The sequence below is a fragment of the Hypanus sabinus genome, chromosome 28 (assembly GCF_030144855.1).
Source record: "Hypanus sabinus isolate sHypSab1 chromosome 28, sHypSab1.hap1, whole genome shotgun sequence".
NCBI lineage: Eukaryota > Metazoa > Chordata > Chondrichthyes > Myliobatiformes > Dasyatidae > Hypanus > Hypanus sabinus.
In genome coordinates this window covers 44,685,019-44,712,564 of record NC_082733.1, presented here as the reverse complement: position 1 = coordinate 44,712,564, position 27,546 = coordinate 44,685,019, and the positions used below count along the sequence as shown (strand labels likewise).

At 45.1% G+C, this 27,546-nt stretch overlaps 1 protein-coding gene across 2 annotated transcripts; it reads left to right on the top strand.

The window, feature by feature from the left end:
• On the top strand, nucleotides 1-27,546 carry mtfmt (mitochondrial methionyl-tRNA formyltransferase). 2 transcript variants are annotated; one of them, XM_059953091.1, is made up of 10 exons: nucleotides 1-1,009; nucleotides 1,454-1,669; nucleotides 4,766-4,888; nucleotides 9,704-9,806; nucleotides 13,452-13,527; nucleotides 14,070-14,161; nucleotides 15,360-15,441; nucleotides 16,620-16,696; nucleotides 21,865-22,059; nucleotides 27,269-27,545. In XM_059953091.1, exons 1-9 carry the CDS (start codon nucleotides 819-821, stop codon nucleotides 22,030-22,032), a joined length of 1,128 nt encoding a protein of 375 aa, XP_059809074.1. In that variant the 5' UTR covers nucleotides 1-818; the 3' UTR covers nucleotides 22,033-22,059; nucleotides 27,269-27,545. The 2 variants fall into 2 exon arrangements, with proteins under 2 accessions (XP_059809074.1, XP_059809075.1); XM_059953092.1 differs by lacking the exon at nucleotides 1-1,009 and adding an exon at nucleotides 1,039-1,366 and having other exon boundaries at nucleotides 27,269-27,546.

The following is a 27,546-nucleotide window of genomic DNA, read 5'->3' as shown; positions in this document are numbered from 1 at the left end:
CTTTATTTGCAAACAAAGGCTGAGGCAAACAATGAACGTCACCGAAAGCCCGCCGAGCTCCGGTGTACAGCATTCTTTATAGTAATTTCTTATCTCAGTTACATTTCGGTTTCATCAGCATACCCAATCACTTTTTAGTTGCATATCATCTGTACATTAACTAATCAATCGCTCTTGCCTAGCTCTCGGTGCGCCACCAGTATTTCTTTCCAGATCACATCTTGGGCCTCATTCCTGGCCACGGTGGTTTCTCAGTCAGCCTCCCTTAACCTCCCTCACATTACAGTTCCTGTTCATACCATCCTGTCTGCCACCGTTATCTCTTCATAAGCCATTCTACTGTATAATATATGGGGTAGATTTCAGGTAATTAGTGCTGCTAAGGATAAACAGATGTTCTTTAACTGCCATAGTATGTAGCTAAGAGAATACATGGTATCTAGTAAAACAATACATAGTAATATTCGGTACATAGGAGTGATTACATAGTATAGTAAATAGCTAGTACATAGTGATTATATTTCAGGTATATTTAGTGATTATGTCAGGTACATTTCTCAATAGCAGCACCTACAGAGGGACACAGACTGCCGACGTTTCCGGCTGAGACCCTTCAACAGCTGGAAACTCGCCCTCTTCGCCCACTACCCCCAACCCAGTCACATCACCCACCGGCGTCTTCTAAACTTCACCCCGGAGCTGATCTTCCTTGGGGGGTGGCGGACCGGACCCCAGAGCCGCTCTCCGACCTGCCCGGCGGAACCTCTCTCTACGTGGGCCGGGGGACGAAATGTGCCGGACCGGAAGCTGGCACGCTAATGGCGGCGCTCCGGAGGTCTGGCCGGGCCTGGGCCGCAGCTTCGGCCCTTCCTCGCTTCGCATCGAAGGCCAAGCGTTGGGTCAGCGGGGACGACGGCCGGCGGGTCCGGATCGCGCCGCCCTGGAGAATTCTCTTCTTCGGAACCGACGCGTTTGCGCAACGGACCCTACAGGAAGTGCACAGGCGCAGGTACCGGGGTAAAAGGCTGGGTGGAGGTTAATAGGGTCCGGGGTCGGTGGTTCAATAGCTGGAAAGCTCCAAGTCCGGGAGGTGATGAGGGTTATAGGGGTCAAATCGGAGCAGATGACCCCTCCGTGACCTGTGACCCCACCTTTGGGTCAGGGAGGGATCAAGTCAGCCTGCAACCTTTTGGGGAAATGGGGTCATCCTGTTTGGGGAGCAGAAAGTTCAGGTTCTGCACCTTCCCCCTCTCCCAACCCTCACTGTCTTCCCCAAACCCCCATACTCTGTCAATTCGCTCCTCTTCTTCCACCCCACTTGTCCACCAAACTGGAGTTGCGGTCTGGTGAGGATGATCACCCCGAGGTAAAACTGTTGCTCAGCTAGGCTTCTCCTCACCTCTGCCATCGCTGCTTTCTACAGTAATGACATAGACTTTTCTCTTCCCTCCAGCTCCTTGCGTGATGGGAACCTGCTGATAGAATGGCTGGAAGTGGTTACTTTGCCGGACACTAAATATGGCGAGCTGCCAGTGCGAAGATACGCCAGGCTTAATAAAATAACGCTTCACGACTGGCCGTGCCTCACGGAGTGCCATCGCTTTGATGTTGGAATTGTCGTTTCGTTCGGAGTGCTGCTTAGTGACGCCCTTATAGAGCAGTTCCCCTAGTGAGTAATGCCCTCTTCCTTCACACATCCCGACAAATGGACTTCTCTGTGTGACTGCAGTGAGACAGTGTGAGGGGGGCAGAATGGAGCTCCTGCTCCCCTGTTTTGTCCGACATTGCAGTCGTTGCAGACATCTTGCTATCTATTAGAACAGGAGAACATTCACACCTACTGTACCACTCAGTAAGATGGCGGCTAATTGTTTACCATCACTTTACAGCACAAACCCCTTATTTCTTTATTCCCCAATAATTTATTGATCCTTGTCCTGAAGATGTTCAGCAACTGAGCCTTAGCAGCCCAAATTCCGAACCCTCACTACCCCCAGTGAAGAAATTTCTTCTCATCTCCATCCTTTTTCAACATAGAACAGTATCGCACAAGATCAGGTCATTTGACCCACAATGTTGTACCGAACCAATTAAATTTGTAATCAAATGGCCAACTAAACTAATCTCTTCTGCCTTCACAATGTTTGCATCCTTCCACTTTCCTCATATTCATGTGCCGATCTAAATGTCTCTTAAAAATTCCTAATGTATCTCTACCACCACTCCAGGTAGTGCATTCCACCATTCTGTGTTTAAAACAAAACAACCTGCCCCTCACACTTCTTTTGAAATTACCCCCTCTCACCTTTTAATGCATGCCCTTTTGTATTGGATATTTCAACCCTGGGAAAAAGATACTGTCTACTCTATCAATGCTACTCATAATCTTATAAACCTCTATCACATCTCCCCTCAGCCTCCATCTTGCCAGCAAAAGCAGCCCTTGTTTGTCCGACCTCTCGTTAATGCCCATGCCCTCTAGTCCAGGCAGCATGCTGGTAAATCTCTTCTGCACCCTCTCCAAAGTCTTAACATCCTTCTTGTAACTAGGTGACTAGAACCAGTTGGAGTTTTGATTATCTTTGTTTCGTGGCACTACAACATGTTATATTTTCTGTTAAGCCTTGTAAGAACATTGTATGTTTCAACAAAATCACATGTTACTCTTCTAAACTGAAGAGAGTTTGGACCCAGTCTGCTATAACCTCCTCTCACAGGACAAATCCGTGATGGATGCATTTCCCTTACTGCAGGCCTGTCCACTTTGGGGTAGGGAGAACCAGCCCCTGCACAGTGCACCTTGCCAGGAGCCCGAGTTGTTCCACTCAGCATCGTTACTCAGATCACCCCTGCAACAACAATAAACACAGCATTTTCCTTCCCAATTGTTTGCTGCATTAACAATGTGATCCATCTACTGACTCCTACTTCCCTCTTTTAACCTTTCATCATTTATAAGTACAGTCGGCCCTCCTTATCCGCGAAGTCAACCAAGCGCGAATCGAGAAAACCTGGAAGTGCTCTTCTAGCACTTGTTATTCGAGCATGTACAGACTTTTTTTTCTTGTCATTATTCCCTAAACAATGCAGCATAACAACTATTTTACATAGTATTTACATTGTATTGGGTATTATAAGTAATCTAGAGATTATTTAAAGTATACGGGAGGATGTGCGTGGGTTATCGTGGATCGGGATCGAAAGAAATCATAAGTTCTCTAAGTCGGAACAGGTACATCCAGTATTATTTAGTGTCAGTTAGTCAAACGTTTGTCTTAGTATATAGTCTATATTTTTCTTTTACTATGCATATAAAATACTTAAGAACGTATTTCAGTGCCAGGCTCGGGAAGTTCCCGAGTTCAATCCAGTGACAGACCACTATCGAGTGCGCTCACATCGGGGCAGGGCCTTTCTCATTTTATCCTTCAAAATTGTTCCGATCCTTTACCGATGTAGCCTAATGCTTTTACAATGTCCAATGGCATTTCACCTTTTTCTGATCACTTTATTATTTCTACTTTATTTTCAATCGTGATCGTGATTATTTTCGTGAACAGAAACACTGTGGATTCAGAGCAGAGCGCCGCTGCCGGGTCCTAATGTCTACCACACACAGGTTAAGTAAAGTCCGGGGTTCCACTGGGTCCTAAGGTCCACTGCATTCAGACAGGTTGAATAAGGGACTTGAGCATCTGCGTTTTTTTGGTATCCGTGAGGGGTTCCAGAACCAATCCCTCGCGGATAAGGAGGGCCGACTAGTCCACTTTAAAATTTCTTCTGCAAAGTGTTTGACTTCACATTTTCCATCTTGCATGTCCTTGGCCATTTCCCTGGTCTGAGTGTACATGTAGCACATTTAAGATAGCAGTAAGCATACATCCTCATCATCATTATGTGCCATGTTGTATGACATGGGTGATCATGGTCTCCATGATCATGACTGTTCTTGGCAAATGTTTCTACAGAAGTGGTTACCATTGTCTCCTTCTGGGCAGAGTCTTTACAAGATGGGTGACCCCAGCCATATCAATACTCATCAGAGATGGTCTGCCTGGCGTCAGTGGTCGCATAACCAGGACTTGTGAAATACACCAGCTGCTCCCATGGCTTCATGTGGCCCTGATCTGGGGTGGGGGTGGGAGGAGGAGGTAAGCACCTTGCCCAAGAGGAGTGACCTGCAGGAGCACCTTACACCTCCTTTGGTAGAGATGTACCCCCACCTTGTCATCCTAGTAAACGTAGTCACACAAAATTAATATAATCACTTTAAAAAAATAACTAATAAAAAACACTTCTACAGCATCAGCAACAAAGTTCAATTCCTGCCACTGTCTGTAAGGAGGGACGTTCCGTCAGAACAGAGATCAGGAGTAATTTCTTTAGCCAGAGGGTGGTGAATCTGTGATTCATTGCCATAGATGGCTGTGAAGGCCAAATCTTTGGGTATATTTAAAGCGGAATGTCAAAAGGTTACAGGGAGAAGTCAGGAGAATGGGGTTGAGTGGGATGATAAATCAGCCATGATGGAATGTAGGAGAAGACCCAATGGACCAAATGGCCTAATTCTACTTTGTGTCTTGTGGTTTTATAGGAAATAAACACTCCTCATTTTGTGGCCTTGTAGCTTAATCACAAACAAGGGAAAATCCACAGATGCTGGAAATCTCAGAGTTCCTGCAGCATTGTGTGTTGCTGATGCTGTAGCCTGATCAGCTGCTAACTCCACCATCGGTTAACTTTGCTATCTCTGTCTTGCCCCTAGTGGGATACTGAATCTTCATCCAAGTCTCCTTCCGCGGTGGAGAGGCCCTGCTCCGATTTTCCACACCCTGATCCATGGTGACCAGGTGACTGGCGTAACCATCATGCAGATTCGACCCAAGAGGTACGTTGGCTCGTGCAGAGACTTGAGGAACAGGGTGAAAACTGACGCTGGCAACGACTGAGCAGTTTCTGTTTTGTGTTTCTAGATGAACAGTTACCATGGTAGTGTGATGCTATTACAGCTGAGGGGCGGTGGGGAGTGGGGGGGTTTGGAGTCGGTGTTCAGTTCCAGTGCCACCTGTAAGGAGTTTGTACATCCTTCTTGTGATTGCATGGGTTTCCTCCAGGTTCTCTGATTTCCTGCTGCAGTCCAAAGACGTACTGGTTAGTGAGTTAATTTGACATGTCCTGTGACCAGGCTAAGGTTAAATAGGCAGCTTGCTGGGCAGTGCAGCTCACTGGGTTGGGAAGGCCTGTTCTGCGTCGTATCTCTGAATAAATACGTAACCTGTACCACGTGTGTCATCATGACCAACTGTCGCCTGTAACTGCACGAAGGTTCCATAGAATCACAGAGAGTCAAACAGCCCAGAAACAGGCCCTTCAGCCCACTATGCACATGCTGGCCATCAGTTATCCATTTCTACCACAAGACACAGGAGCAGAATTAGGCCATTTGGCCCATTGAGTCTTCTCCACCATTCCATCATGGCTGATTTATTGTCCCACTCAACCCTGTTCTCCTGCCTTCTCCCTGTTACCTTTGACAACATTCCTAATCAATCTCTGTTTTACATAAACTCAATGATTTGGCCTCCACAGCTATCCATGGCAATGAATTCCACAGATTCACCGCCCTCTGGCTAAAGACATTCTATCTCATCACCATTCTAAAGGAATGCCTTTGCATTCTGAAGCTGTCTCCTCTGGTTTTAGACTTGCACTATAGGAAACATTTTCTCCACTTCCACTCTATTCAGGTCTTTCAATATTCGGAAGTTTTCAATGAACTCCACCCCTCCATACTAATAAATTCCAGCGAGTACAGGCCTAGAGCTTACAAATGTTCCTAGTATGATAGCCCTTTCATTCCTGGAATTATCCTTCTGAACCCTCTCCAATGCTAACACATAGATAAGGAGCCCAGAACAGTTCACCTTCCTCATCACCAAGTCTACCTGCAAGTTAACCTTTAGAGTGTTTTCCACAAGGCTTCCCTAGACTCTTTACATATCAGATTTTTGGATTTTCTCTCTATTTTGAAAATAGTTTGCACATTTCTTTCTTTCTACCAAAGTGCATGACCATGCATTTTCCAACATTATATTTAATTTGCCACTTTCTTGCCCATTCTCCTAATCTGTCTAAGTCCTTCTGCAGCCTATCTGTTTCCTCAGCACTACCTGCCCCTCCACCGATCTGTGTATTATCTGCAAACTTGGCAACAAAGCCATCTATTCCATTATCTAAATCATTAATATACAGCATAAAAAGAAGCGGTCCCAACACCAAGCCTTGTGGAACATCACTAGTCACTGGCTACCAACCAGAAAAGGATCCTTTTATTCCCACTTGCTGCCTCCTACCAATCAGCCAATGCTCTAACTGTGCTAGTAACTTTCCTGTAATACCATGAGCTCTTAACTTGGTATGCAGCCTTGTGTGAGGCACTTTGTCAGAGACCTTCTGAAAATCCAAATATACAACATCCTCTGCATCCCCTTTATCCTACTTGTGATTTCCTCAAAGAATTCCAGCAGGTTCATCAGGCAATATTTTCCCTTAAGGAAACCATGCTGACTTTGTCCTATCTTGTCCTGTGTCACCAAGTACTCCATCACCTCATCCTTAACAATTGACTCCAACATCTTCCCAACCACTGAGGCCAGGCTAACTGGTCTATAATTTTCTTTCTTTAAGAGTGGGGTGACACTTGTAATTTTCCAGTCTTCCAGAACCATGCCAGAGTCCAATGAATTTTGAAAGATCATTATTAATGCCTCCACAATTTCTAATGCTACCTCCTTCAGAATCCTAGGGTGCAGTTCTTCTGGCCCAGGTGACTTACGTACCCTTAGCTCTTTCAGCTTTTTGAGTACCTTCTCCCTTGTAGTAGTAACTGCACTCACTTCTCTTCCCTCACACCCTTCAACACCCAGCACACTGCTAGTGTCTTCCATAGTGAAGACTGACAAAATACCTGTTTAGTTCATCTGCCATCTCCTTGGCCCCCGTTATTATTTCTCTGGCCTCATTTTCTAGCTGTTCTATATCCACTCTCATCTCTCTTTTATTTTTTTACATACTTGAAAAAGCTTTTACTATCCATTTTTGATCATGTTTACTAGCTTGCTTTCTTACTTAATCTTTTCCCTTCTAATGATGCTTTTCGTTGCTCTCTAGGTTTTTTAAAATCTTCCCAATCCTGTCTTCCTACTAATTTTTGCTTTGTTGTTTGTATGCCCTCTCTCTTGCTTTTACAAAAACTGACTTCCCTTGTCAACCATGGTTGTACATATTGCAATTTCAGTATTTCTTTGCTTTGGGAATACATCTATCCTGCATCTTCCTCATTTTTCCCGGAAACTCACGCCACTGCTGCTCTGCTGTCATTCCTGCCAGTGCTCCTTCCAATTTACTTTGGCCAACTCCTCTCTCACACCACTGTAATTTCCCTTACTCCACTGAAATACTGCTACAACAGACTTCACTTTCTCCCTATCATATTTCAAGTTGAACTCAGTCATATTCTGATCACTGGTTCCTAAGGATTCTTTTACCCTAAGCTCCCTAATCACCACCAGTTCATTACATAACACCCAATCCAGTATAGCTGATCCCCTAGTAGGCTTAAGGACAAACAGTTTTAAAAAGCTATCTGTTAGGCATTCAACAAGCTTACTCTCTTGAGATCCATTACCAACCTGATTTTCCCAATCAACCTGCATGTTGAAATCTGTCAAGACTGTCGTAATGTTGTCCTTTTGACACTCCTTTTCAATTTCCAGTTTTAGTCACAGCTACTGTTGGGAGGCCTGTATGTAACTGCCATCAGGGTCCTTTACACTTTGCAGTTTCTTAATTCAACCCACAAGGATTCAACATCTTCCAATCCTGTATCACATCTTTCTATTGATTTGCTGCTTTGTAATCATGTCACTTGTTCACCAGATTGATTCCTGGGATGGCAGGACTTTCATATGAAGAAAGACTGGATCGACTAGGCTTATACTCACTGGAATTTAGAAGATTGAGGGGGGATCTTATTGAAACGTATAAAATTCTAAAGGGATTGGACAGGCTAGATGCAGGAAGATTGTTTCCGATGTTGGGGAAGTCCAGAACGAGGGGTCACAGTTTAAGGATAAAGGGAAAGCCTTTTAGGACCGAGATGAGGAAAAAACTTCTTCACACAGAGAGTAGTGAATCTGTGGAATTCTCTGCCACAGGAAACAGTTGAGGCCGGTTCATTGGCTATATTTAAGAGGAAGTTAGATATGGCCCTTGTGGCTAAAGGGATCAGGGGGTATGGAGAGAAAGCAGGTACAGGGTTCTGAGTTGGATGATCAGCCATGATCATACTGAATAGTGGTGCAGGCTCGAAGGGCCGAATGGCCTACTCCTGCATCTATTTTCTATGTTTCTATGTTTCTCCATTCCAGGGAGAACAGAGCCAGCCTCTACAATCTCTCCTTGTGTATCTCACCTAAAACCCTGATGAATCTCCTCTGCACCCTCTCTAGTGCTATCTCATCATTAAGTAGATCTCGTACCTCTAGGAGAAACAGGAGTATGAAAGAGGGTATGTCCCACATGGTGAGGGTCCTTAATGATGGGTGCTACCTTCTTGAAGATGTCCTGAGCAGTGGTGAGGGTTGTGTCTGTGATGGAGCAGGCTGAGTCGATGACCCTGTGCAATGGAGCCTTCACCTCCCTACCAGACAATGATGACTTATATTCCCAGAAGTGAATAGTTTCCTGAATTTGATCATGTTCTTGCATTCAACAGAAAATTACTGTGAATCACTGCAAACAGAACAATCATAGCTTGTTCAATCTGTCCTCAGAAGACATGCTCTCTAATCCAGGCAGGATCCTGGTAAATCTCCTCTCTAAAGCTTCCACATCTTTCCTTTAATGAGATGACCAAAACCAAGCGCAATACTCTGAGTGGGGTCTAACCAGGATTTACAGAGCTGTAACATCACCTCACGGCTCTTGGACACAATCTCCTGACTAATGAAGGCCAGCACACCATCGCCTCTTAACCACCCTATTGACTTGGCCGACAACTTTGAGGGATCTATGGATGTGATCCCCAAGATCTCTCCTTTGTGCCACACTGTTAAGAATTCTGCCGTTAATCCTGTACTCTGGTTTAAGTTTGTCTGCCCAAAGTGAATCATATAACCATATAACAATTACAGCACGGAAACAGGCCATCTCGGCCCTTCAACTCTGTGCCGAATGCTTACTCTCACCTAGTCCCACTGACCCGCACTCAGCCCATGACCCTCCATTCCTTTCCTGTCCATATACCTATCCAATTTTGCTTTAAATGACAATACCGAACCTGCCTCTACCACTTCTACTGGAAGCTCATTCCACACAGCTACCACTCTTGGAGTAAAGAAATTCTCCCTCGTGTTACTCTTAAACTTTTGGTCCCTAACTCTTCACTCATGTCCTCTTGTTTGAATCTCCCCTACTCTCAATGGAAAAAGCCTATCCACGTCAACTGTATCTATCCCCCTCATAATTTAAAATACCTCTATCAAATCCCCCCTCAACCTTCTACGCTCCAAAGAATAAAGACCTAACTTGTTCAACCGTTCCCTTCACACTTTTCTGGGCTGAGATCCAAATGGTCGCTGATTGAGTGAGAGCCATTGTGAATCGAGCACACGGGTAACTGTTGGATGTTTGTCAATTGTAGGTTTGACATCGGTCCTATTCTGACACAGCAGGAGACTCCTGTTCCTCCGAGATGTACGGCTGACGAACTGGGAGTGATACTGGCAGAAAAAGGTGCTGAAATGGTAAACTCTTCGTACTCTCACTGGTACACGTTTCCAGCATCTGCAGAATCTCTGGTGTTTATACATACACTCACTTTGATTTTTATTTTATTGAAACGTACTGTGTGTGGGGATTTACTGTCTGCACTGTCTTTGAGCAGATAGGAAGGACGAAGTTGTGAGCCACCTTGCTGAAGGTATTCCAACAGCGGTCAGAACACCCAGATTCTGAAAAGTGTCTGCGTGAAAGCGGCGATTCACAATGTTCATAAACACAAGAGGCTCTGCAGATGCTGAAAATCCAGAGCAACACTTACAAGTTGTTGGAGGAACTCAGCAGGTCAGGCAGTGCATCCATGGAGGGGAATAAACAGTTGATATTTTGAGCTGAGACCCTTCATCAGGACTGGAAGGGAAGGGGGGCAGAAACCAGAATAAGTGGTGGGGGGGAGTGGTTGGATGAAATAAGAAGCTGGAAGGGGATAGTTTGAGAGGTAAAGAGCTGAAGAAGAGCTTCTGCCCTCGATCTTTCCAGTCCTGTCTGTTAATTCCTCTCCATGGATGCTGCCTGACCTGCTAAGTTCCTCCAGCTCTTGGTGTGTGTTATTTAAATTGGGGCAAAGAGCAGTTTTGCTGTCAGTTAGTGAAGAGAGCACCAAAGAGAGTGGATGTCCTTTAGCTCAAAACTGTTTGGGGTTGGAGTTAAGATGCAAGAGGAGCTGTATCACTAGATACAGCAGGCAACCAAGAGGCAGAGTGAGAGAGGGTAGGGAGGAAGGAGTGGTTGTGGTTGTGCTTGTGCTCATGGTCTGGATCATGAAGTGGGTTCACTTGGATCAACCCACTATTGTGATGTCCATTGGGGAAGAGCTGCCACGTGCTAGCTGTACCGTGTCAGATCGAAGGCCAGAATGTGTCAAGAGTGCGTGCGGCTGATCAATTGTGGAGGGAACTGATTAGGCCTCCAACATTTGGTAGGCTCGCACTTTAGAGTGCACGTGTCTTGTCATGTCGGTGGACCTGGTTCGTCACTCCCACACTGTAAATTGCCCAGTGTGTACCACTCCTAACATTAGTCATTCAAAACGTTTAATCATACTGCTCCAATATAGTTCTTGCTCCAAATGCACATAACACCACCACTCTGACCTCTTTACTTCCTAAATTTTCCTTCACCTAAACCCAGCTCTTCCATCCTCATCTCCCCTGTTGAGCGAAAGTACCATCTGAAAGCCTTGTGACTCAGTTTGCCAGAATGCTGGTGGATTGGCAAGGAGAGAAAGCTGCAGCTCGGAAATACAAATGGGGAAGGCCAAAGGAATGTTGGGCCTCAGTTCAAGAAGCTCAGAGTGAGGACGTCCCTCTGCAACTGCACAGAGCACCAGTGAGACTGGACTGCGAGCACTGGAGATGGTTATGGTCTCTTTGTGTAAGGAAGGGAGTTTTATTGGAGGCTGCTCTGGGAATATTGTTTAAGGAAGTGTATGGTCATGCACTTTGGAAGAAGGTTTACTTTCTGAAAGGAGAACAAATTCTGAAATCAAAGGTGCAAGGGGATTTGAGAGTTCTTGTGAAGTATTCCCTAAAGGTTAGTTTGCATGATGATGTGGTAGTAAGGGAGGCAAATGCAATGTTAGCAATCATTTCAGAGGACTGGAATGTAAAGGCAGTGATGTAATACTCAAGTTTTATAAGGCATTGGAGGACTGTGAACCGTTTTGGACTCCATATCTAAGAGAGGATGTGCTGGCATTGAAGAGGGTCCAGAGGAGGTTCACCAGAGTGATTCTGGGAATGAAAGTCTTTACATTTGAGGAATATTTGATGGCTCTGGGCCTGTGCTCGCTAGAGTTTAGAATGATGGGTGGTCTCATTGAAACCGATTGAATGTTGAGAGGCCTAGGTAGTGGATGTGGAGAGGATGTTTCCTATAGTGGGGGAGTCTAGGACCAGAGGGCACAGTCTCAGAGTGCAAGGACGTTGATTTAGAAAAGAGATGAGGAGGAATTTCTTTAGCCAGATGGTGGTGATTCTGTGGAATTCATTGTCACAGATGGCTGTGGAGGCCAAGTCATTGGGTATGTTTAAACGGAGGTTGGTAGGTTCTTGATTGGAAAGGGGGTCAAAGGTTACATGTGAAGACAGGGGAATGGGGTTGAGAGGGAAAATAAATCAGGCTAAAGTTTATTGTTATCTGACTGTACATATTACAAGCAAATAAAACAAAGTTTCTCTGAATGGCCCAAATCTGCTCCTATGTCCTGTGATCTTGTGGAAGGTCTATTTGAGCAGTTGTCAATGTGGGAGGGGTCATTCTACGAGGGAAGGTTAATCAGACTGGCACCTCTACCCACGGGATCTTAAAAAGGATGAAAGGTGATATTATTGAGATCTACAGGAGGTCTAGGGGTCTAGAGGGGACTGTCCAGAGATAGAACGTCATCTCTGAATGAAGAAACAACCGTTTAAGACTAAGATGAGGAATTTCTTTAGCCAGAGGTTAGCAAATCTGTGGAATTCATTGCCACAGGCGGCTGTGGAGGCCAAGTCATTGGGTGTAGTTAAAGTGGAGCTTGATAGGTTCTTGGTTAGTCAGGGTGTCAATGGTTACAGAGAGAAGGCAGGAGAATGGGGTTGAGAGGGATGATAAATCAGCCATGATGGAATGGCAGAGCAGACACAATGGGCCAAATGGCCTCATTCTGCTCCTATGTCTTATGGTCTTATCCCTGCCACAGAGAACTGTGATCTTTCGGTATACTTAAACCTGAGAAGGTGGGTTTCTAAACGGTGAAGGAATGTGGTTAGTGGGTATGGTGAACTACATATACCTGTCTGGACACGGCCCCTACTGACTGCTCCTGTGGCTCCTCCCACAGACCCCTGTATAAAGGCGATTGAGGTCTGAGCCCGGCCTCTCTGTCTCCAGGATGTAGTGTGGTGGTCACTCACTGCTTTTTCCTTCTTCCAGTCAATAAAAGCCGATACCTCGCCTTTACGTCAGAGAGAGTTATTGATGGTGCATCAGTGGGAAACAGGCAGGAGGGAAGACAAGGAATGTTGGATTGGTTATTCTGTTGAATGACAGAATGGGCAGGAGAGGCTGAATGGTCTGTTGCTGTTTCCTCTGATTTAAAGCCAGACTGATTCTTACTGGTTGCATTCCTGGTATGAAGGGGCCACTGCACAGGATTGGAAAAAGGTGCAGTGGATTGTAATTTAAGCCAGCTCCATGATAGGCACGAGCCTCCCCAGCATCCAGGACATCTTCAAAAGGTCATGCCTCAAAAAGACAGTATTCATCATGAAAGACCTTCACCACCCAGGACATGCCCTCTTTTCGTACTACCATCAGGGAGCATGTACAGGAGCCTGGAGACACAAACTCAATATTTTAGGAACAGCTTCTTCCCCTCTGCCATCAGATTTCTGATTGGCCCATGACTCCATGTACGCTCATTATTTTTGCTTTCTTTTTACACTACTTTTTAAATTTTAATTTTTTATATGTTTTTTATTGTAATATATAGTCTTTATTGTTATGTATTGCAAAGTACTGCTTCCACAAAACAATAAATGTCATGCCAGATGTCAGTGATATTAAACCTGGTTCTGATTCTGAATCAGTCTGCGTCCATCTCTAAATGTCCTCTGTCTGGGTTTCAGCTGCTGTCTGTGTTGAGGAGTCTGCCGCAATACATTGAGAATAAACGGGAGCAGAGCAAGGAGGGCGTCACATTTGGTGAGTTCCAGGGATCTCTCAGCATCGACACAGACCGATCTGCACCTTCAGATGTTACATCTATTTTGTTAATTCGCTGACTGACACATCCAAAGGTCTCCAATGGTTTGATTGTGCTAGAGTTGACATTCTCAAATAAATCTTTTCAGATATTTGTAGATGGTGTCAGCAGTCTTGGGTGAAGAGGTGGGTGTTTTTATACCACAACTCTCTGGTGTCCCTCTTCTTTTCCTTTATTCAATGATCCACTCTCCTCTCCTACCTGAATTCATCCTTCAGCCCTTTACCTCTTCCACCTGTCACCCCCAGCTGCCTCTTTCATTCTCCTTTCCCCCCCATGAGGTCTCACCAGCATGTGTGCCTTTCTTCCCCTACCTTCTTATTCTGCCTTCTTCCCCCTACCTGCCGCCCTGAAGAAGGGTCTTGACTGTTTTTCCCCCTCTACAGTTGCTGCCTGACCTGCAGAGTTCCTCCAGCATTTTGTGTGTGTTGTCTGTATGAAAGTCTTTAATTAACAAAGTCTGCAATGCTTGGATTTTCAGCTCCTAAAATCACTGTGGCCGACAGCTGGGTGAATTGGGAGGAACAAACGGTGGAAGGAATTGATCGGTTAAACCGGGCAATCGGGTCCAGGGTGAGTACTAACCAGATGTGCGCCTTGATTTATTCATTGGGTGTGGTCTTCACAAGAAGGTGAGGATTTATTCCCTACCCTCAAGGCGAAGGTGTGGGCAGCAGCAGATATGGCAGGTAAGGCACTCAGTGTCTGTGCAGAGACCATTCCAAGATGGAGTGGTTCCGAGCAGCTACAGGTTGGGAAGAGGAAACGTGTATTTCACTACTTCATTTCCCTGTGCCAAAAGAGTCCGTAAGGTAAAGAAACAGAATTAGGCCATTTGGCCCAGTGAGTCTGCTCTGCCATTTCATCATGGCTGATCCATTTCCCTGTACACTACAGCACAGAAACAGGTCCTTCAGCCTGTCAAATCCCTGTCAAACTGTTAATCTGCATCGTCCCTTTGACCTGCACTACGACCATATCTCTACCATCATGTATCTATCCAACTTTTTCTTTAATGCTGCAATCAAAGCCAGATCCACTACTTCTGCTGGCAGCCTGTTCCTCACTCACACCACCCTCTGACTGAAGTCATTCACCCTTGTGTTCCCCTAAAACAGTCCAAGCTTTCACCCTTAACCTGTGATCTCTAGTAATGGTGTCACCCAACCTCAGTAGAAAAAACTCTTAAACTATCTATACCCCTCATGATTTATCTGTGTCTCTAAATCTATGATTATTCTCTTTATTTAAAGACAAGATCCCCATTTAAGAACCCAGAACCTATTTACATTTATTTAGTAATCACATGCACATAGCAACAGACTTGATGGGCCGAGTGGCCTGGCTGTTCCTATGGCTTGTGTCTTATGGAAACATACTGTTCGTTGAAATGTGTTGTTTGCGCCAACAACCAACACAGCCCGAAGATTTGTTGGGGACGACCCAATGTAACATGCCCATAACTTACTAACCCTAACCCGTATGACTTTGGAACGTGGGAGGGAACCAGGGAAAACCCACGTGGTCACGGGGAAAACATACAAACTCCTTAGAGACAGCTGCGGGAATCGATCCGTGCTCTTACAGCTGCTATTGTGAAGCGATGTGTTAACTGCTGTGCTAGAGAGGATCGGCAGACATCGAGAGCCCATTCACTGCCGTCTCTGTGTCCCAGAGTGCGTGAGGGAAGGGGATTGGGGCGAGAAGTGGGAGCGCTGGTGAGTGAACGTGTGGACAGCAGTAAATGTGTTACTTCTGATCATCGTTGCAGCTGCCACTGCGCACACTGTGGATGGGCAGGACCGTAAAGCTGATGGACCTGGTGGATGTAGAAAAGATCCCGCACCTGCCAGGTAGGTTGTTTCAGATCTCCCGTTAACTGCCGTCGGGTTAGAGGAACAGCACCTCATATTCTGTCTGGGTAGCCTCTGACCTGACAGCGTGACTTCGAACTTGCGTTCATTTCTCTCCCCACACCTCTATCTATTTCCATTCCCTATTCTGCTTACCTTCTCAGCCTTTCCCCTCACCTGCTGGTCACCACCCTTTGGTTCCCTTCCTCCTTCCTTTCTCCTATCAGGTTCCTTCCTTCTTTCAGCCCTTGATCTTTTCAACCTACCTTCTCCCGGCTTCTTCATTACCCCTTTCCCACCACCTGCCAGCTTGTACTCCTCCTCCCTCTACCCCCCCCAACCATCTTATTCTGGCTCTTTCCCCTCTTCCTTCCCAGTCCATGGGCAGACATGAGCCAGACAGGCCCGTCCACCCGCGTTTACCCACCAGACAGGCCCGTCCACCTGCGTTTACCTTGGCGTTTATCATGGGCGAGCGTGATCCCAACATGTTCATCTGTCTCACTGTGAAACGATCTGAGCTCCAGCACCAGCAGGAAAAATCCCTGCGAGGAAAAGCCTATTAAATGTTTCTCAGTGTGAACAAATGCTTATTTGTAAATGATCTAGTTTAAATAAAATCAGCTGAAAGCACTTAACAAGCTGACAACACGCTTGTCAACCGTGCTTTTTTTTAAAAGAGGTCCAGCTCCTGAATCAAACTCAGAAGCACTGTTGCTGACTTTGAAACAAAACTGCTGGCGATCATTAGTGGGGAGGGAAAGTGAGGGAACAGTTAGACCACAGGGCAGGAGCAGAATGAGGCCATTCAGCCCATCAAGTCTGCTCCACCATTCCACCACAGCTGATCTGTTTTCCCTCTCATCCCCATTCTCCTGTTTCCTCCCCATTTCTGGAGATGTAGCCCTACACGTGCAGTGAGGAACAGGGCCATCTGTTGCCTGGGTTACTACAGGCTGCTGAACGCTGAGTGAGTAACCAGCGTTACTCTGAGCTGGCAGTGTGCACGGCCCTTATATTTGTATTCACTAGTTTCTTATTTTTTTTAACCAGTTTTCTTTATTTGGATGAACTTTTTGTGAAATAACTGCAACTTATTTGTGAACTCTGAATATGTAAACAATATGTCAATCTTCCCCAGTTTGCATTTCTTGAGTTTTTAATCCCTATTTCTATAGATGCCACACAGGATCAGTTAATCCCTGGGACAGCTCACTTCCACAAAGAATTAAATGTGCTCCTCGTACGCTGCAAGGTAACATTCTGCTTATGTTTCAGTGTGTCTGAAGGGTTCGGAAATTTCTTCCATGTTTGTTTTACAGTTCTCATGCTCCAGAGTGAGTCTCCCTTCCCTCTCCCCTGTCTAGTTCCATTCTGTAGGTGGTTCTGTGTACAGTTCTTACAGTCCTGAGTGAGTTGCCTGTTAAAGTTGAATCTGAGTAAAACGCAGGAGACCAGCTTCTTATAGTTACCACAGTTTATTGCACACCCTTCTTCAGGAGTTTGAGACCCATTTGTCAAAGGGAAGGCATGTAAGTACTGTCACTGTCCGACAAGTGGACCTTCCCCCTCAGGTTACAGCCGTATATTTATACATAGTAAGCCCATACATCACTGTTGCTAGATTTATTTGAACTGGTATGCCCACCAAGTCTGTTTGTGCAAAACTTAGTTACAGATAAGAGAGTCTGCTAGATCAAGGCTTAATTCCAGATGGATGTCTCTTCCTGTCCTTATTGGTGAGTCCTCCTGTCCCTACTCAAACAAGTACAATGTTATTGAACTCTCAATGTCTCTCTGTAAGCTGGAGAGAACTGGTATGAGCCTGTCTTAGCAAATTGCTGAAAGCAGAGTTTACTTCAGTTCAAAAATTCCTATCCAGTCCCAATTATTCTTTTAGCCAGAGGTTAATTTTTGTATCCCTAATTCCTCATTCCCTCCTTTTTATCATTTCATGGTAACTCTCAGGATCCAAGGGTTACAATTGGATCCCATGGCTAAAGCAGCTGTCCACCAGTGACCAGGAGCATCGCAATACAATGACAGTAATTACAATACTTCCATAATGCAACAGCATACCACCGATATTCCCGAAGGAGCTCCCAAATGACCACCATCCTGTCCTGCTCCCAGACCCATGCAACCTCCATCCTAAGTTATGAATCTTTTGTATTTCCTGGGTTATAGGCTCAGAAAGGGACGATATGTTACTAGATTCGTTGGGTGTGTACGTACAGCATTCTTTCCCTATAATGCTGCATGTTCCTCCTTTTCCTGCCAGAACAGAATTAAGGGCCATCCAGTTCTGTAGGACTGTTTGTTGGATTGCAATCATTTCAGTGGATATTTCTGTTACTTGGGGCTGTGTGTCTGTCAGGGCCCCTGCAGTATTGTTGGCCAGCTCCTTAAGTGCTGCAGCCAAATTGATTATCTCTCGTGAATTCCTGGCTACTCCATAGGAGAGAAAAGCAATCATCTAAAATCGCTCAGTTTTGGTTTTTCCTCTCCGCTGCCTGTTCCTGTGGGGGTGATCCTGCATTTGCATTTCAGATGGGGTACTAAATATGCTCAGTAAACAACAGCCAGTTCACCCTTTGCTGGGACTTTGTGGGTCCCATCTGCTGGCAGTTTCCCTTGGTAGTCATATATAGGCCCGATTTCCACACACCCAGTGGGTGCCATTTACTGGTCGGGGATGGTCTGCAGTGGTGTAGGTGGTACAGTTGTTATTTCCCAGAAAGACTGCATCTTCGCTTCTCTGGAAGTTACAGTAACAGGTGGAAGTTGCTACTCCAGTGCTGGGCACCCGCAGGTATGGCCAGGATGCATGCTTCCCAGGATATGAGGTTCCGTTTGGTGGGGGGCCTGAGATACTATCTCTCAAAACAATGACAGCCACAGTCATCTCGGACTGGACTCACTTCCCCGGGTGTTATTTGAGGAAGCCCAGGCGAGAGTTCCTCACTCTGGTTGAGCGAGATTACTGACATTGGAATCATAATCTTACCATGCTGCGGAATTTCAGCGCAAACCCATTTCTACCTGTTCGGCATAGGTATGACAGAGAGACAGAAAGGTGACCCCCAGGTGCTGGGGTGAGCCCTCTCAAAGGCATAAGCATGGATACCACTATCAATCAATACATTTCCTTTAATCTGAGAGAGTCCCTCTACTCCGTTCCATCTGCCCAATTAATTAAATTTACCCAGTATCGCCTCCTGCTCAATTAGTAAAATTTGCCTACCTTATATAGTCTCCCAGCAGGTTCTTTCTTGATCCCATCAAGATTATGTGATCAGCCTTGGGCGAGGGACTGTGCCCCCAAAGGAAGTAACGGAGAGCAACAAAGGGTAAAATACCTATTGGGTGCCTGGTTTGTCTCCGCAGTCCCCAGACTGGTCCAGCTGCTTACTCAGCCCGTCTGCTTAGCACTGCCTACACTGGGATCCTGTTCATGACACCAGATGTTAAAGTTGATTCTGAATAAAATGTGGGAGACCAGCTTCTTATAATTACCACACCCACCTGCAGGAGTTTGAGACCCAGTTGTCAAAGGGAAGGCACGTAAGTACTGCCACCATCCGACAAGTGGGCCTTCCCCCTCAGGTTGCTGCTGTATATTCATAGTAAGCTCCATATATTACCGTTGCGAGATGTTATTTGAACTGGTATACTTACCAAGTCTGCTTATGCAGAATTTGGTTACAGATAAGAGAGTCTGCTAGATCAAGGCTTAATTACAGATTGATGTGTTGTTCAGTGCCTATCAGTTATTCCCTTTGCTAGGCCCCAATTTAATTACAGATGGATGTTCATTCCTGTCCTTATTGGTGAGTCCTCCTCTCCCTACTCAAACGAGGGTACAATGTATGCAATCTCTCAATTTCTCAGTAAGCCTGGGAGAACTGGCAGGGTTTACTTCAGTTCAAAAATTCCATGTCTAATTCCATTCTGTAGGTGGCTCTGTGTACCGTTCTTACAGTCCGGAGTGAGTTGCCCTTCCCTCTCCCCTGTCCAGTTCCATTCTGTAGGTGGCTCTGTGTTTGCTCTCCCAACTGCTCTCTGTAACCTCTAAAGAAGATTTTGAATTCATGGTGAAGGAGGGTACTGGGGTGGTAGGGAAGGAGGTAGCTCACAGACCAGAGAGTGTGAGTGCCAAGGTCAGTGGGTTAAACTAGTCACCGCATGTTGTTTGAAGCACTGATAGACCTTCGGACGGTCACCATGATGGAAGGTCTGTGCAGATGTTTGAGAATGTTCAGAAAAAGAAGCAAGGGCATTGTTAATAACTGAACCAAAGGATTGATTTGCAAAGGATAAATAAGTTTGGCAGGGGAGTATGGTCAGCCCTGCATTGTAACCCTGCAGCTGTACACTGAGTGTTTGCCTTGATTTGCTAAGGCCCCAGGTCCCGGTGGCCGAAAACATTGGAAACAAGACCATGGCCAGCTGGCAGACTTTAGTCACAGAGTTATACAGCACAGTAACAGGACCTTCAGAGCATCACAGAAAGGACAAGCCCTGGGTTTGGAAGCAATGTTCCCTCCAATTTGTAATAACCAGTGTGTGCAAAAATCCTGTGCTGTGCAATTTTCTGCCCAGTGACAACAGCATGTGTGCACTGAGTTTTATATAGAGAGGTATTCATTTCAACAGCTAGCAAAACACTGTCAATAAGAACATTGGTCTACTCTAGGTTTGATTGTTTTTGCTCTCGTTCATCTGCACTCTCACAAAACATAAGAAGCAGGCCTGTAATGAAGGATTTTCTTGCCAAACCGTTTGCACATTGTCCCTCTGTGATTTGCTTGCTGAATGATGCTTTAAAAAGTCAAGTTTCCAAATATCACTCCACTTCTTCACACTTGCAAATTCTCCAGTAACCTTTGCATCGCAACAGTACACGCAGGTATCACCAGTTTCTGTGTTGTACATAAATATTTCTCATGGTTACACATTCCTGACCTAATGAGCTTTCAGTGTAGCAGTTTCCATTGTTTCATTAAGTCATTCCACTTTAAATTAACTAGCTGTTATTTGGCGCTTCATGCCCTTTGCTTCTTTGGAATTTGACATAGTTAATCAATGATTTCTTCAGTAAAGCCAGTTGTAAAATCTGCAGAAAGATCATCGCAAACTCCACATGGTCACCACCATCCGCATCAGAAACTGGAAAAGGAAATGTGTTTGTGTACGATCATGAAGTATACTTAACGTGTCAGCGAGGTAGAGGGTGACAACCTTTCATGCGCAGTTTAAATTCCTTTGTAGCTAAAGATGTGTGTGCGCACACTTTAGAGGGAACATTGGGAGTCAGGAACCTGGTATTATGTCTGAGCAGCTGATACCATGTTCGGGTGGCCAGTCTTTGTTTTAACTGTGTGTAGTTTTCCATTGATCCTATCATGTTTGCACTCAAGAAAATGAATCTCAGGGTCGTATATGGCGACATTTATGTACTTTGCACTCTGGTACCCTCTAGAGGTTGAGGGTTCTTGCACTTTCTTGTTCCGGTGAAAGGGTTAACGTATGAGCAACATTTGATACCTCTGGGACTGTACTTGTTGAAGTTCAAAAGAATAGGGGTGGGGGGATCTCACTGAAACCTGTTGAATATTGAAAGGCTTGAAAAGAGTGGACGTGGAGAATATGTTTCCTATAGTGGGGGAGCAGAGAGCTCAGCTTCAGAGTTGAGGGATGTTCATTTAGAACAGAGATGAGAAGAAATGTGTTTAGCCAGAGAGTGGTGAATCTGTGGAATTCATTGCCAAGTCTCAGGGTATATTTAAAGTGGTGGTTCATAGATTTCTGATTAGACCATAAGATAGAGGAGTAGAATTAGGCCATTTAGCTCATCAAGTCTGCTTTACCATATCATCATAGCTGATCCAATTCTCCTCTCAGCCGGTCTCCTGCCTCGTCCCTGTATTCCTTCATGCCCTGACCAATCAACAATATACCGACCTCACTGGTTTGCAGTGGCCATGGCTTGTTCCTGCATTCCTACTTGAATAAAGCCACAACATGAGCAACCCTCCGGTCTTTCGGTACCTTACCCCTCGCAAACAAAGATGCAAAATCTCTACCACGACTTCGATTAATTTATTGAGATGCAGTGCAGAACGGGTCCTTCCGGCCCAACAAGCCTAGCCCCAGCAATCCCTGATTTAACCCTAGACTAATGAAGGACAGTTTACAACGACCAGTTAACCTACTAACCGGTATGTCTTTGGACCCTGATAGGAAACCAGGACATTCCATGGGAGGATGTACAAATTCTTTATAGGGGACGGCCAGTATTGAACTCTGATGTTCTGAGCTGTAATGGTGTCATGCTAACATCTACACAATCATGGTGCCCTTGTTTGCTTGCTCTCCACACGAACATGAATTCTAACCAGCAATTCACATGCTTCTCTCCAGAATGGCTGGACTGGTTTCAGGCAGGTGCTGTTGAAGAAGCAACTCACTGCTGCAGATTTTTACAATGGATACCTCCATCCATACTTCCGAGGATCTGCAGGTCATCAAAGTGTGGCCAGGTTTCAGACACACAAACCAAGAACAAAGATCAAAAAGATGGCAAAATGAACTGGAACGTGGCTTGATGATAAAGATGTAAGTGATCTGTAATTAAAGTTCAGTGTTTTTTTTACATCCTTAAGTTTTACAATGTTGTGCAGATGTTGGGGGAGGAGTTAGTGGTAAATCCTGGAGTGGAAGGGTGGGCTGGTCAGTGTTGTTGAGAAGGTAAGTCACCAATTGTGAACATTGAGTCAACTGTGACCTGGATGACTTACAAGGATAGGTTAAGCGAGATAGGGCTTTTCTCTTTGGAGTGAAGGATGAGAGGTGACTTAATAGAGGTGTAGATGTGTACAAGTTGATAGAGGCATAGATAGAATGAATAGCCAGAGACTTTTCCCCAGAGCAGCAACAGCTGATACAAAGGGCATCATTTTAAGGTGATTAGAGGAAAGTACAGGAGGGATGACAGAGTTCCATTTTTTTTACAGAGAGAGTGAGTGGTGAGTGTTTGGAATGCCCTGCTATGTGTGGTGGCAGAAGCAGATGGAATATAGAACTATGCAGACCCTTCAGCCCACAATCTGTACTAACCTTTTAACCTACTCCAATATCAAAATAACCTTCCTTCCTATGTGGCCCTCCATTTTTCTATCATCCATTGTCTATTAAAGAGTCTCTTAAATGTCTCTAATGTTTCTGCCTCTCCCACCACCTGCAGCAATGTGTTCCACACATCCACCACTCTTGTGTAAAAAGCCCCTACCTCAGACATTCTCCTACCCTGTATTTTCCAACAAACACCTTAAAATGATGCCCCCTCATATTAGTCGTTTTCATCTTGAGAAAAAGCCTCTGGCTTTTGTACAGCTCTATCAAGTAGCAAAAACTAGTGATGTCCAATAAATACTTCGATAGATACATGGATGAAAGAAATGGAGGGTTAGATTGACTTTGGCATGGGTTAAAAGGTTGGCGCAACATCACGGGCCAAAGTACTGATGAACATCCCGAGGTTTTGAGAGAGGTGGCCGTGGGGCTGTGGCTGTACTGGATTGGAATGTCAAACAGTGGAAGTGTAAACAACAATATGGACTCCCTGGCATTAGCAACGCAGTAGGGCACATCGAGAACTAATGAGGGCTTGCAAGAAAGGCACTGCAGTAACTGTGCGAACATTAAGTGTAGATGGGACCTATCCAAGTGGGTAAGGTGGAGTGTGGGGCTTCATCATAGTGTGAACTTCGGACAGTTTCACAGCAATGTGAAACCAATCAGGGAGCTTTTGCACTTTGCAACATAGAGATGGGAGATGTATGGGAGGTGATGGGTACATGGGCTGTGATTTTGCAAAGGTTGTCAAATTCAGAAATGGCCCTGGTACCTAAGAAAACTGCATTAAAGATTAGCTTTATTTGTCAGATGTACATTGAAACGTACAGTGAAATGCAGCATTTATGTCAAACACCAATACTGTCCAAGGATGTGCTCGGGGTCACCTGCCAGTTTTGTCATGTTTCTGGTGCCAACGTAGCATACCCATAATGCATCAAACCTTCAGTAATCTGTATGTCTTTGGAATGTGGGAGGAAACCAGCTCGGTCAAAGGGAGAATGTTTTTTTCCAGGTTCTATAAAGAGTAAAAGATACTTTTCGCAATATATGTCAGTGATTTGGATGATGGAATTGATGGCTTTGTGGCCAGGAGACCAGCTTTGTGGACCATATGAAGATCGGTGGAGGGGCAGGTGTTGTTGAGGAAGCAGAGAAGGGTTTGGATAGATTATGAGAATGGGCAAGGAAGTGGCAGATGGAATATGGTGTCAGGAAGTGTATGGTCATGCACTTTGGAAGAAGAAATAAAGGCACAGACTATTTTCCAAACAGGGAGAAAATTCAAAAATCAGAGGTACAGAGGGACTTGGGAGTCCTGCTGCAGGATTCCTTAAAGGTTAATTTGCAGGTTGAGTCAGTGGTGAGGAAGGCAAATGCAATGTTAGCATTCATTTTGAGAGGACTAGAATACAAATTCCAGGAAGGTTTCTTGACAGAATGCGTAGATAAGCCTCCAAGAGGAGAGACTGTACTTGATTTGGTTTTGGGAAATGAACCTGGTCCCCTCTCTCAGTGGGAGAGCATTTTGGAGATAGTGATCATAATTCTATCTCCTTTACGATAGCATTGGAGAGAGATAGGAACAGACAAGTTAGAAAAGCGTTTAATTGGAGTAAGGGGAATTATGAACATATCAGGCAGGAAATTGGGAGGCTTAAATTGGAAACATATGTTCTCGGAAAAGTATGAAAGAAATGTGGCAAATATTCAGGGGATATTTCTGTGATGCTCTGCATAGATACGTTCCAATCAGACAGGGAAGTTATGGTAGGGTACAGGAACCGTGGTGCACAAAGGCTGTAATGAACTTAGTCAAGAAGAAAAGAAAAGCTTACAGAAGGTTCAGGGAGCTAGATAATGTTAGAGATCTAGAAGAATATAAGGCTACTAGGAAGGAGTTTAAGAAGGAAATTAGGAGAGCCAGAACGGGCCATGTGAGGCATTGGTGGGCAGAATTAAGGAAAACCCCAAGGCATTCTACAAGTATGTGAAGAGCAAGAGGATAAGACGTGAAAGAATAGGACCTATCAAATGTAACAGTGGGAAAGTATGTTTGGAACAGGAGGAAATAGCAGAGGTACTTAATGAATACTTTACTTCGGTATTCACTATGGAAAAGGATCTTAGTGATTGTACTGATGACTTGCAGCAGACTGAAAAGCTTGAGCATGTAGATATTAAGAAAGAGGATGTGCTGGAGCTTTTGGAGAGCATCAAGTTGGATAAGTCGTCAGGACCGGATGAGATGTACCCCAGGCTACTGTGGGAGGAGGGAGGAGATTGCTGAGCCTCTGGCGATGATCTTTGCATCATCAATGGGGAGGGGAGAGGTTTCAGAGGATTGGAAGGTTGCAGATGTTGTTCCTTTATTCAAGAAAAGGAGTAGAGATAGCCCAGGAAATTACAGAGCAGTGAGTCTTACTTCAGTGGTTGGTAAGTTGATGGAGAAGATCCTGAGAGGCAGGATTTGTGAACATTTGGAGAGGCATAATATGATTAGGAGTAGTCAGCATGGCTTTGTAAGGGGCAGATTGTGCCTTACGAGCCTGATTGAATTTCTTGACAATGTGACTAAACATATTGATGAAGGAAGAGCAGTAGATGTAGTGTATATGGATTTCAGCAAGGCATTTGATAAGGTAACCATGCAAAGCTTATTGAGGAAGTAAGGAGGCTGGGATCCAAGGGGACATTGCTTTGTGGATCCAGAACTGGCTTGCCCACAGAAGGCAAAGTGTGATTGTAGACGGGTCATATTCTGCATGGAGGTCGGTGACCATTGAAGTGCCTCAGGGATCTGTTCTGGGACCCTTACTCTTTGCGATTTTTATAAATGGATGAGCAAGTGGAGGGGTGGGTTGGTAAGTTTGCTGATGACACAAAGGTTGGAGGTGTTGTGGATAGTGTGGAGGGCTGTCAGAGGTTACAGCAGGACATTGAGAGGATGCAAAACTGGGCTGAGAAGTGGCAGAAGGAGTTCAACCCAGATAAGTGTGAAGTGGTTCAGTTTGGTAGGTCAAATATGATGCCAGAATATAGTATTAATGGTAAGACTCTTGGTGTTGTGGAGGATCAGAGAGATCTTGGGGTCCAAGTGCATAGGACGCTCAAAACAGCTGCGCAGGTTGACTCTGGTTATGAAGGGATATGGTGTATTGGCCTTCATCAATCGTAGAATTGAAATTAGGAGCCAAGAGGTAATGTTGCAGCTATATAGGACCCTGGTCAGACCCCACTTGGAGTACTGTGCTCAGTTCTGGTTGCCTCACTACAGGAAGGATGTGGAAGCCGTAGAAAGGGTGCAGAGGAGATTTACAAGGATGTTGCCTGGATTGGGGAGCATGTCTTATGAGAATAGATTGAGTGAACTTGGCCTTTTCTCCTTGGAGCGAAGGAGGATGAGAGGTGACCTGATAGAGGTGTATAAGATGATGAGATACATTGATCGTGTGGATAGTCAGAGGTTTTTTCCCAGGGCTGAAATGATTGCCTCAAGAGGACACAGGTTTAAGGTGCTGGGGAGTAGGTACAGAGGAGATGTCAGGGGTAAGTTTTTTACTCAAGAGCAGTGAGTGCATGGAATGGGCTGCTGACAATGGTGGTGGAGGCGGATACGATAGGGTCTTTTTAAGAGACTTTTAGATGAGCTTAGTAAAAGCTTAGTAAAATAGAGGGCTATAGGTAAGCCTAGTAATTTCTAAGGCATGGATGTGTTCGGTGCAAATATGTGGGCCAAAGGGCCTGTATTGTGTTGTAGGTTTTTCTATGTTTCTACAAAAGCAAGGATGTAACACTGAGGCTTTATAAGGCATCAGTCAGACCACACTTGGAGTATTGTGGGCGGTTTTGGGCCCCTTATCTAAGAAAAGATGTACTGACAAAGGTTTCAGAGGAGGTTCACCAGAATGATCCAGGAATGAAAGGGTTAACAATTGATGAGCAATTGACGGCCCTCCTTGCTGGAACTGAGATGAATGGCGGGGGGGTGGGGGGCGTAGGGGAACATCTCATTGAAACCTATCAGATGCTGTAAGTGGACCTGGAGAGGATGTTTCCTATAGTGGGTGAGTCTAGGACCAGCAGACACAGCCTCAGAATAGAGGGATTTCCATTTAGAACAGAGATGATGAGAAATCTCTTTAGTCTGAGAGTGAAGAATCTGTGGAATTCATTGTCACAGGCAGCTGTGGAGGCCAAATCATTGAGTATATTTAAAGAGGAGATTGATTAGTCAAGTCATCAAAGGTTACAGAGAGAAGGTAGAGTGGGGTTGAGAGGGATTTAAATCAGCCCTGATGGAATGGCAGAGCAGACCCAATGGGCCACATGGCCTCATTTCTTACGGGATGTATGAACTCTTACAGACAGCAGTGAGAATCAATCACAGATTCACTGATCACTGGCCCTGTAAAGTGCACTAGCTGCTGTTACTGTGTCAAGAAAGGAAGGTGACACGGAACAAGATGCTGAGTTGATGTTTGTCTCTACAGAGGCAGGGTATTTAGAAACTGGACCCTCAGGCAGTGGAAATACAGCACCATGGTGCCTAATGTTTTGAGTTCCTGAGGATGTAACAAGCATCAAAAGGAAGCTAGTGTGCTTAGATTTCCAAAGTAGATGGTGAAGGTTTAGTGGCGGAATGTTACTCTGAGTATTTCTGATACCTTCTGTTTGTTTTGATCTCCAGCATCTGCAGTTTCTTTGACCAGAGAAATCCCACACAGCGTGGACCAGTTTGAAAACCTACTGTGGACCCTTCTGAACTTTGTCATTTTCCAGGTTGTTCAACATAACCCCGTGGAATCTAGCCGCCTGTGCCCAGTGTGAGGAGAACAGGCTGATCACCATGACTGATTACACCCCTGACAATACAGAGCTGACCCCGTCTGAGGAGCCGACCCAGGCAGTGAAGAATATTTATACACTGCAAGTTCAGCCAGTGATGTGAAACCAGAATAATAATTG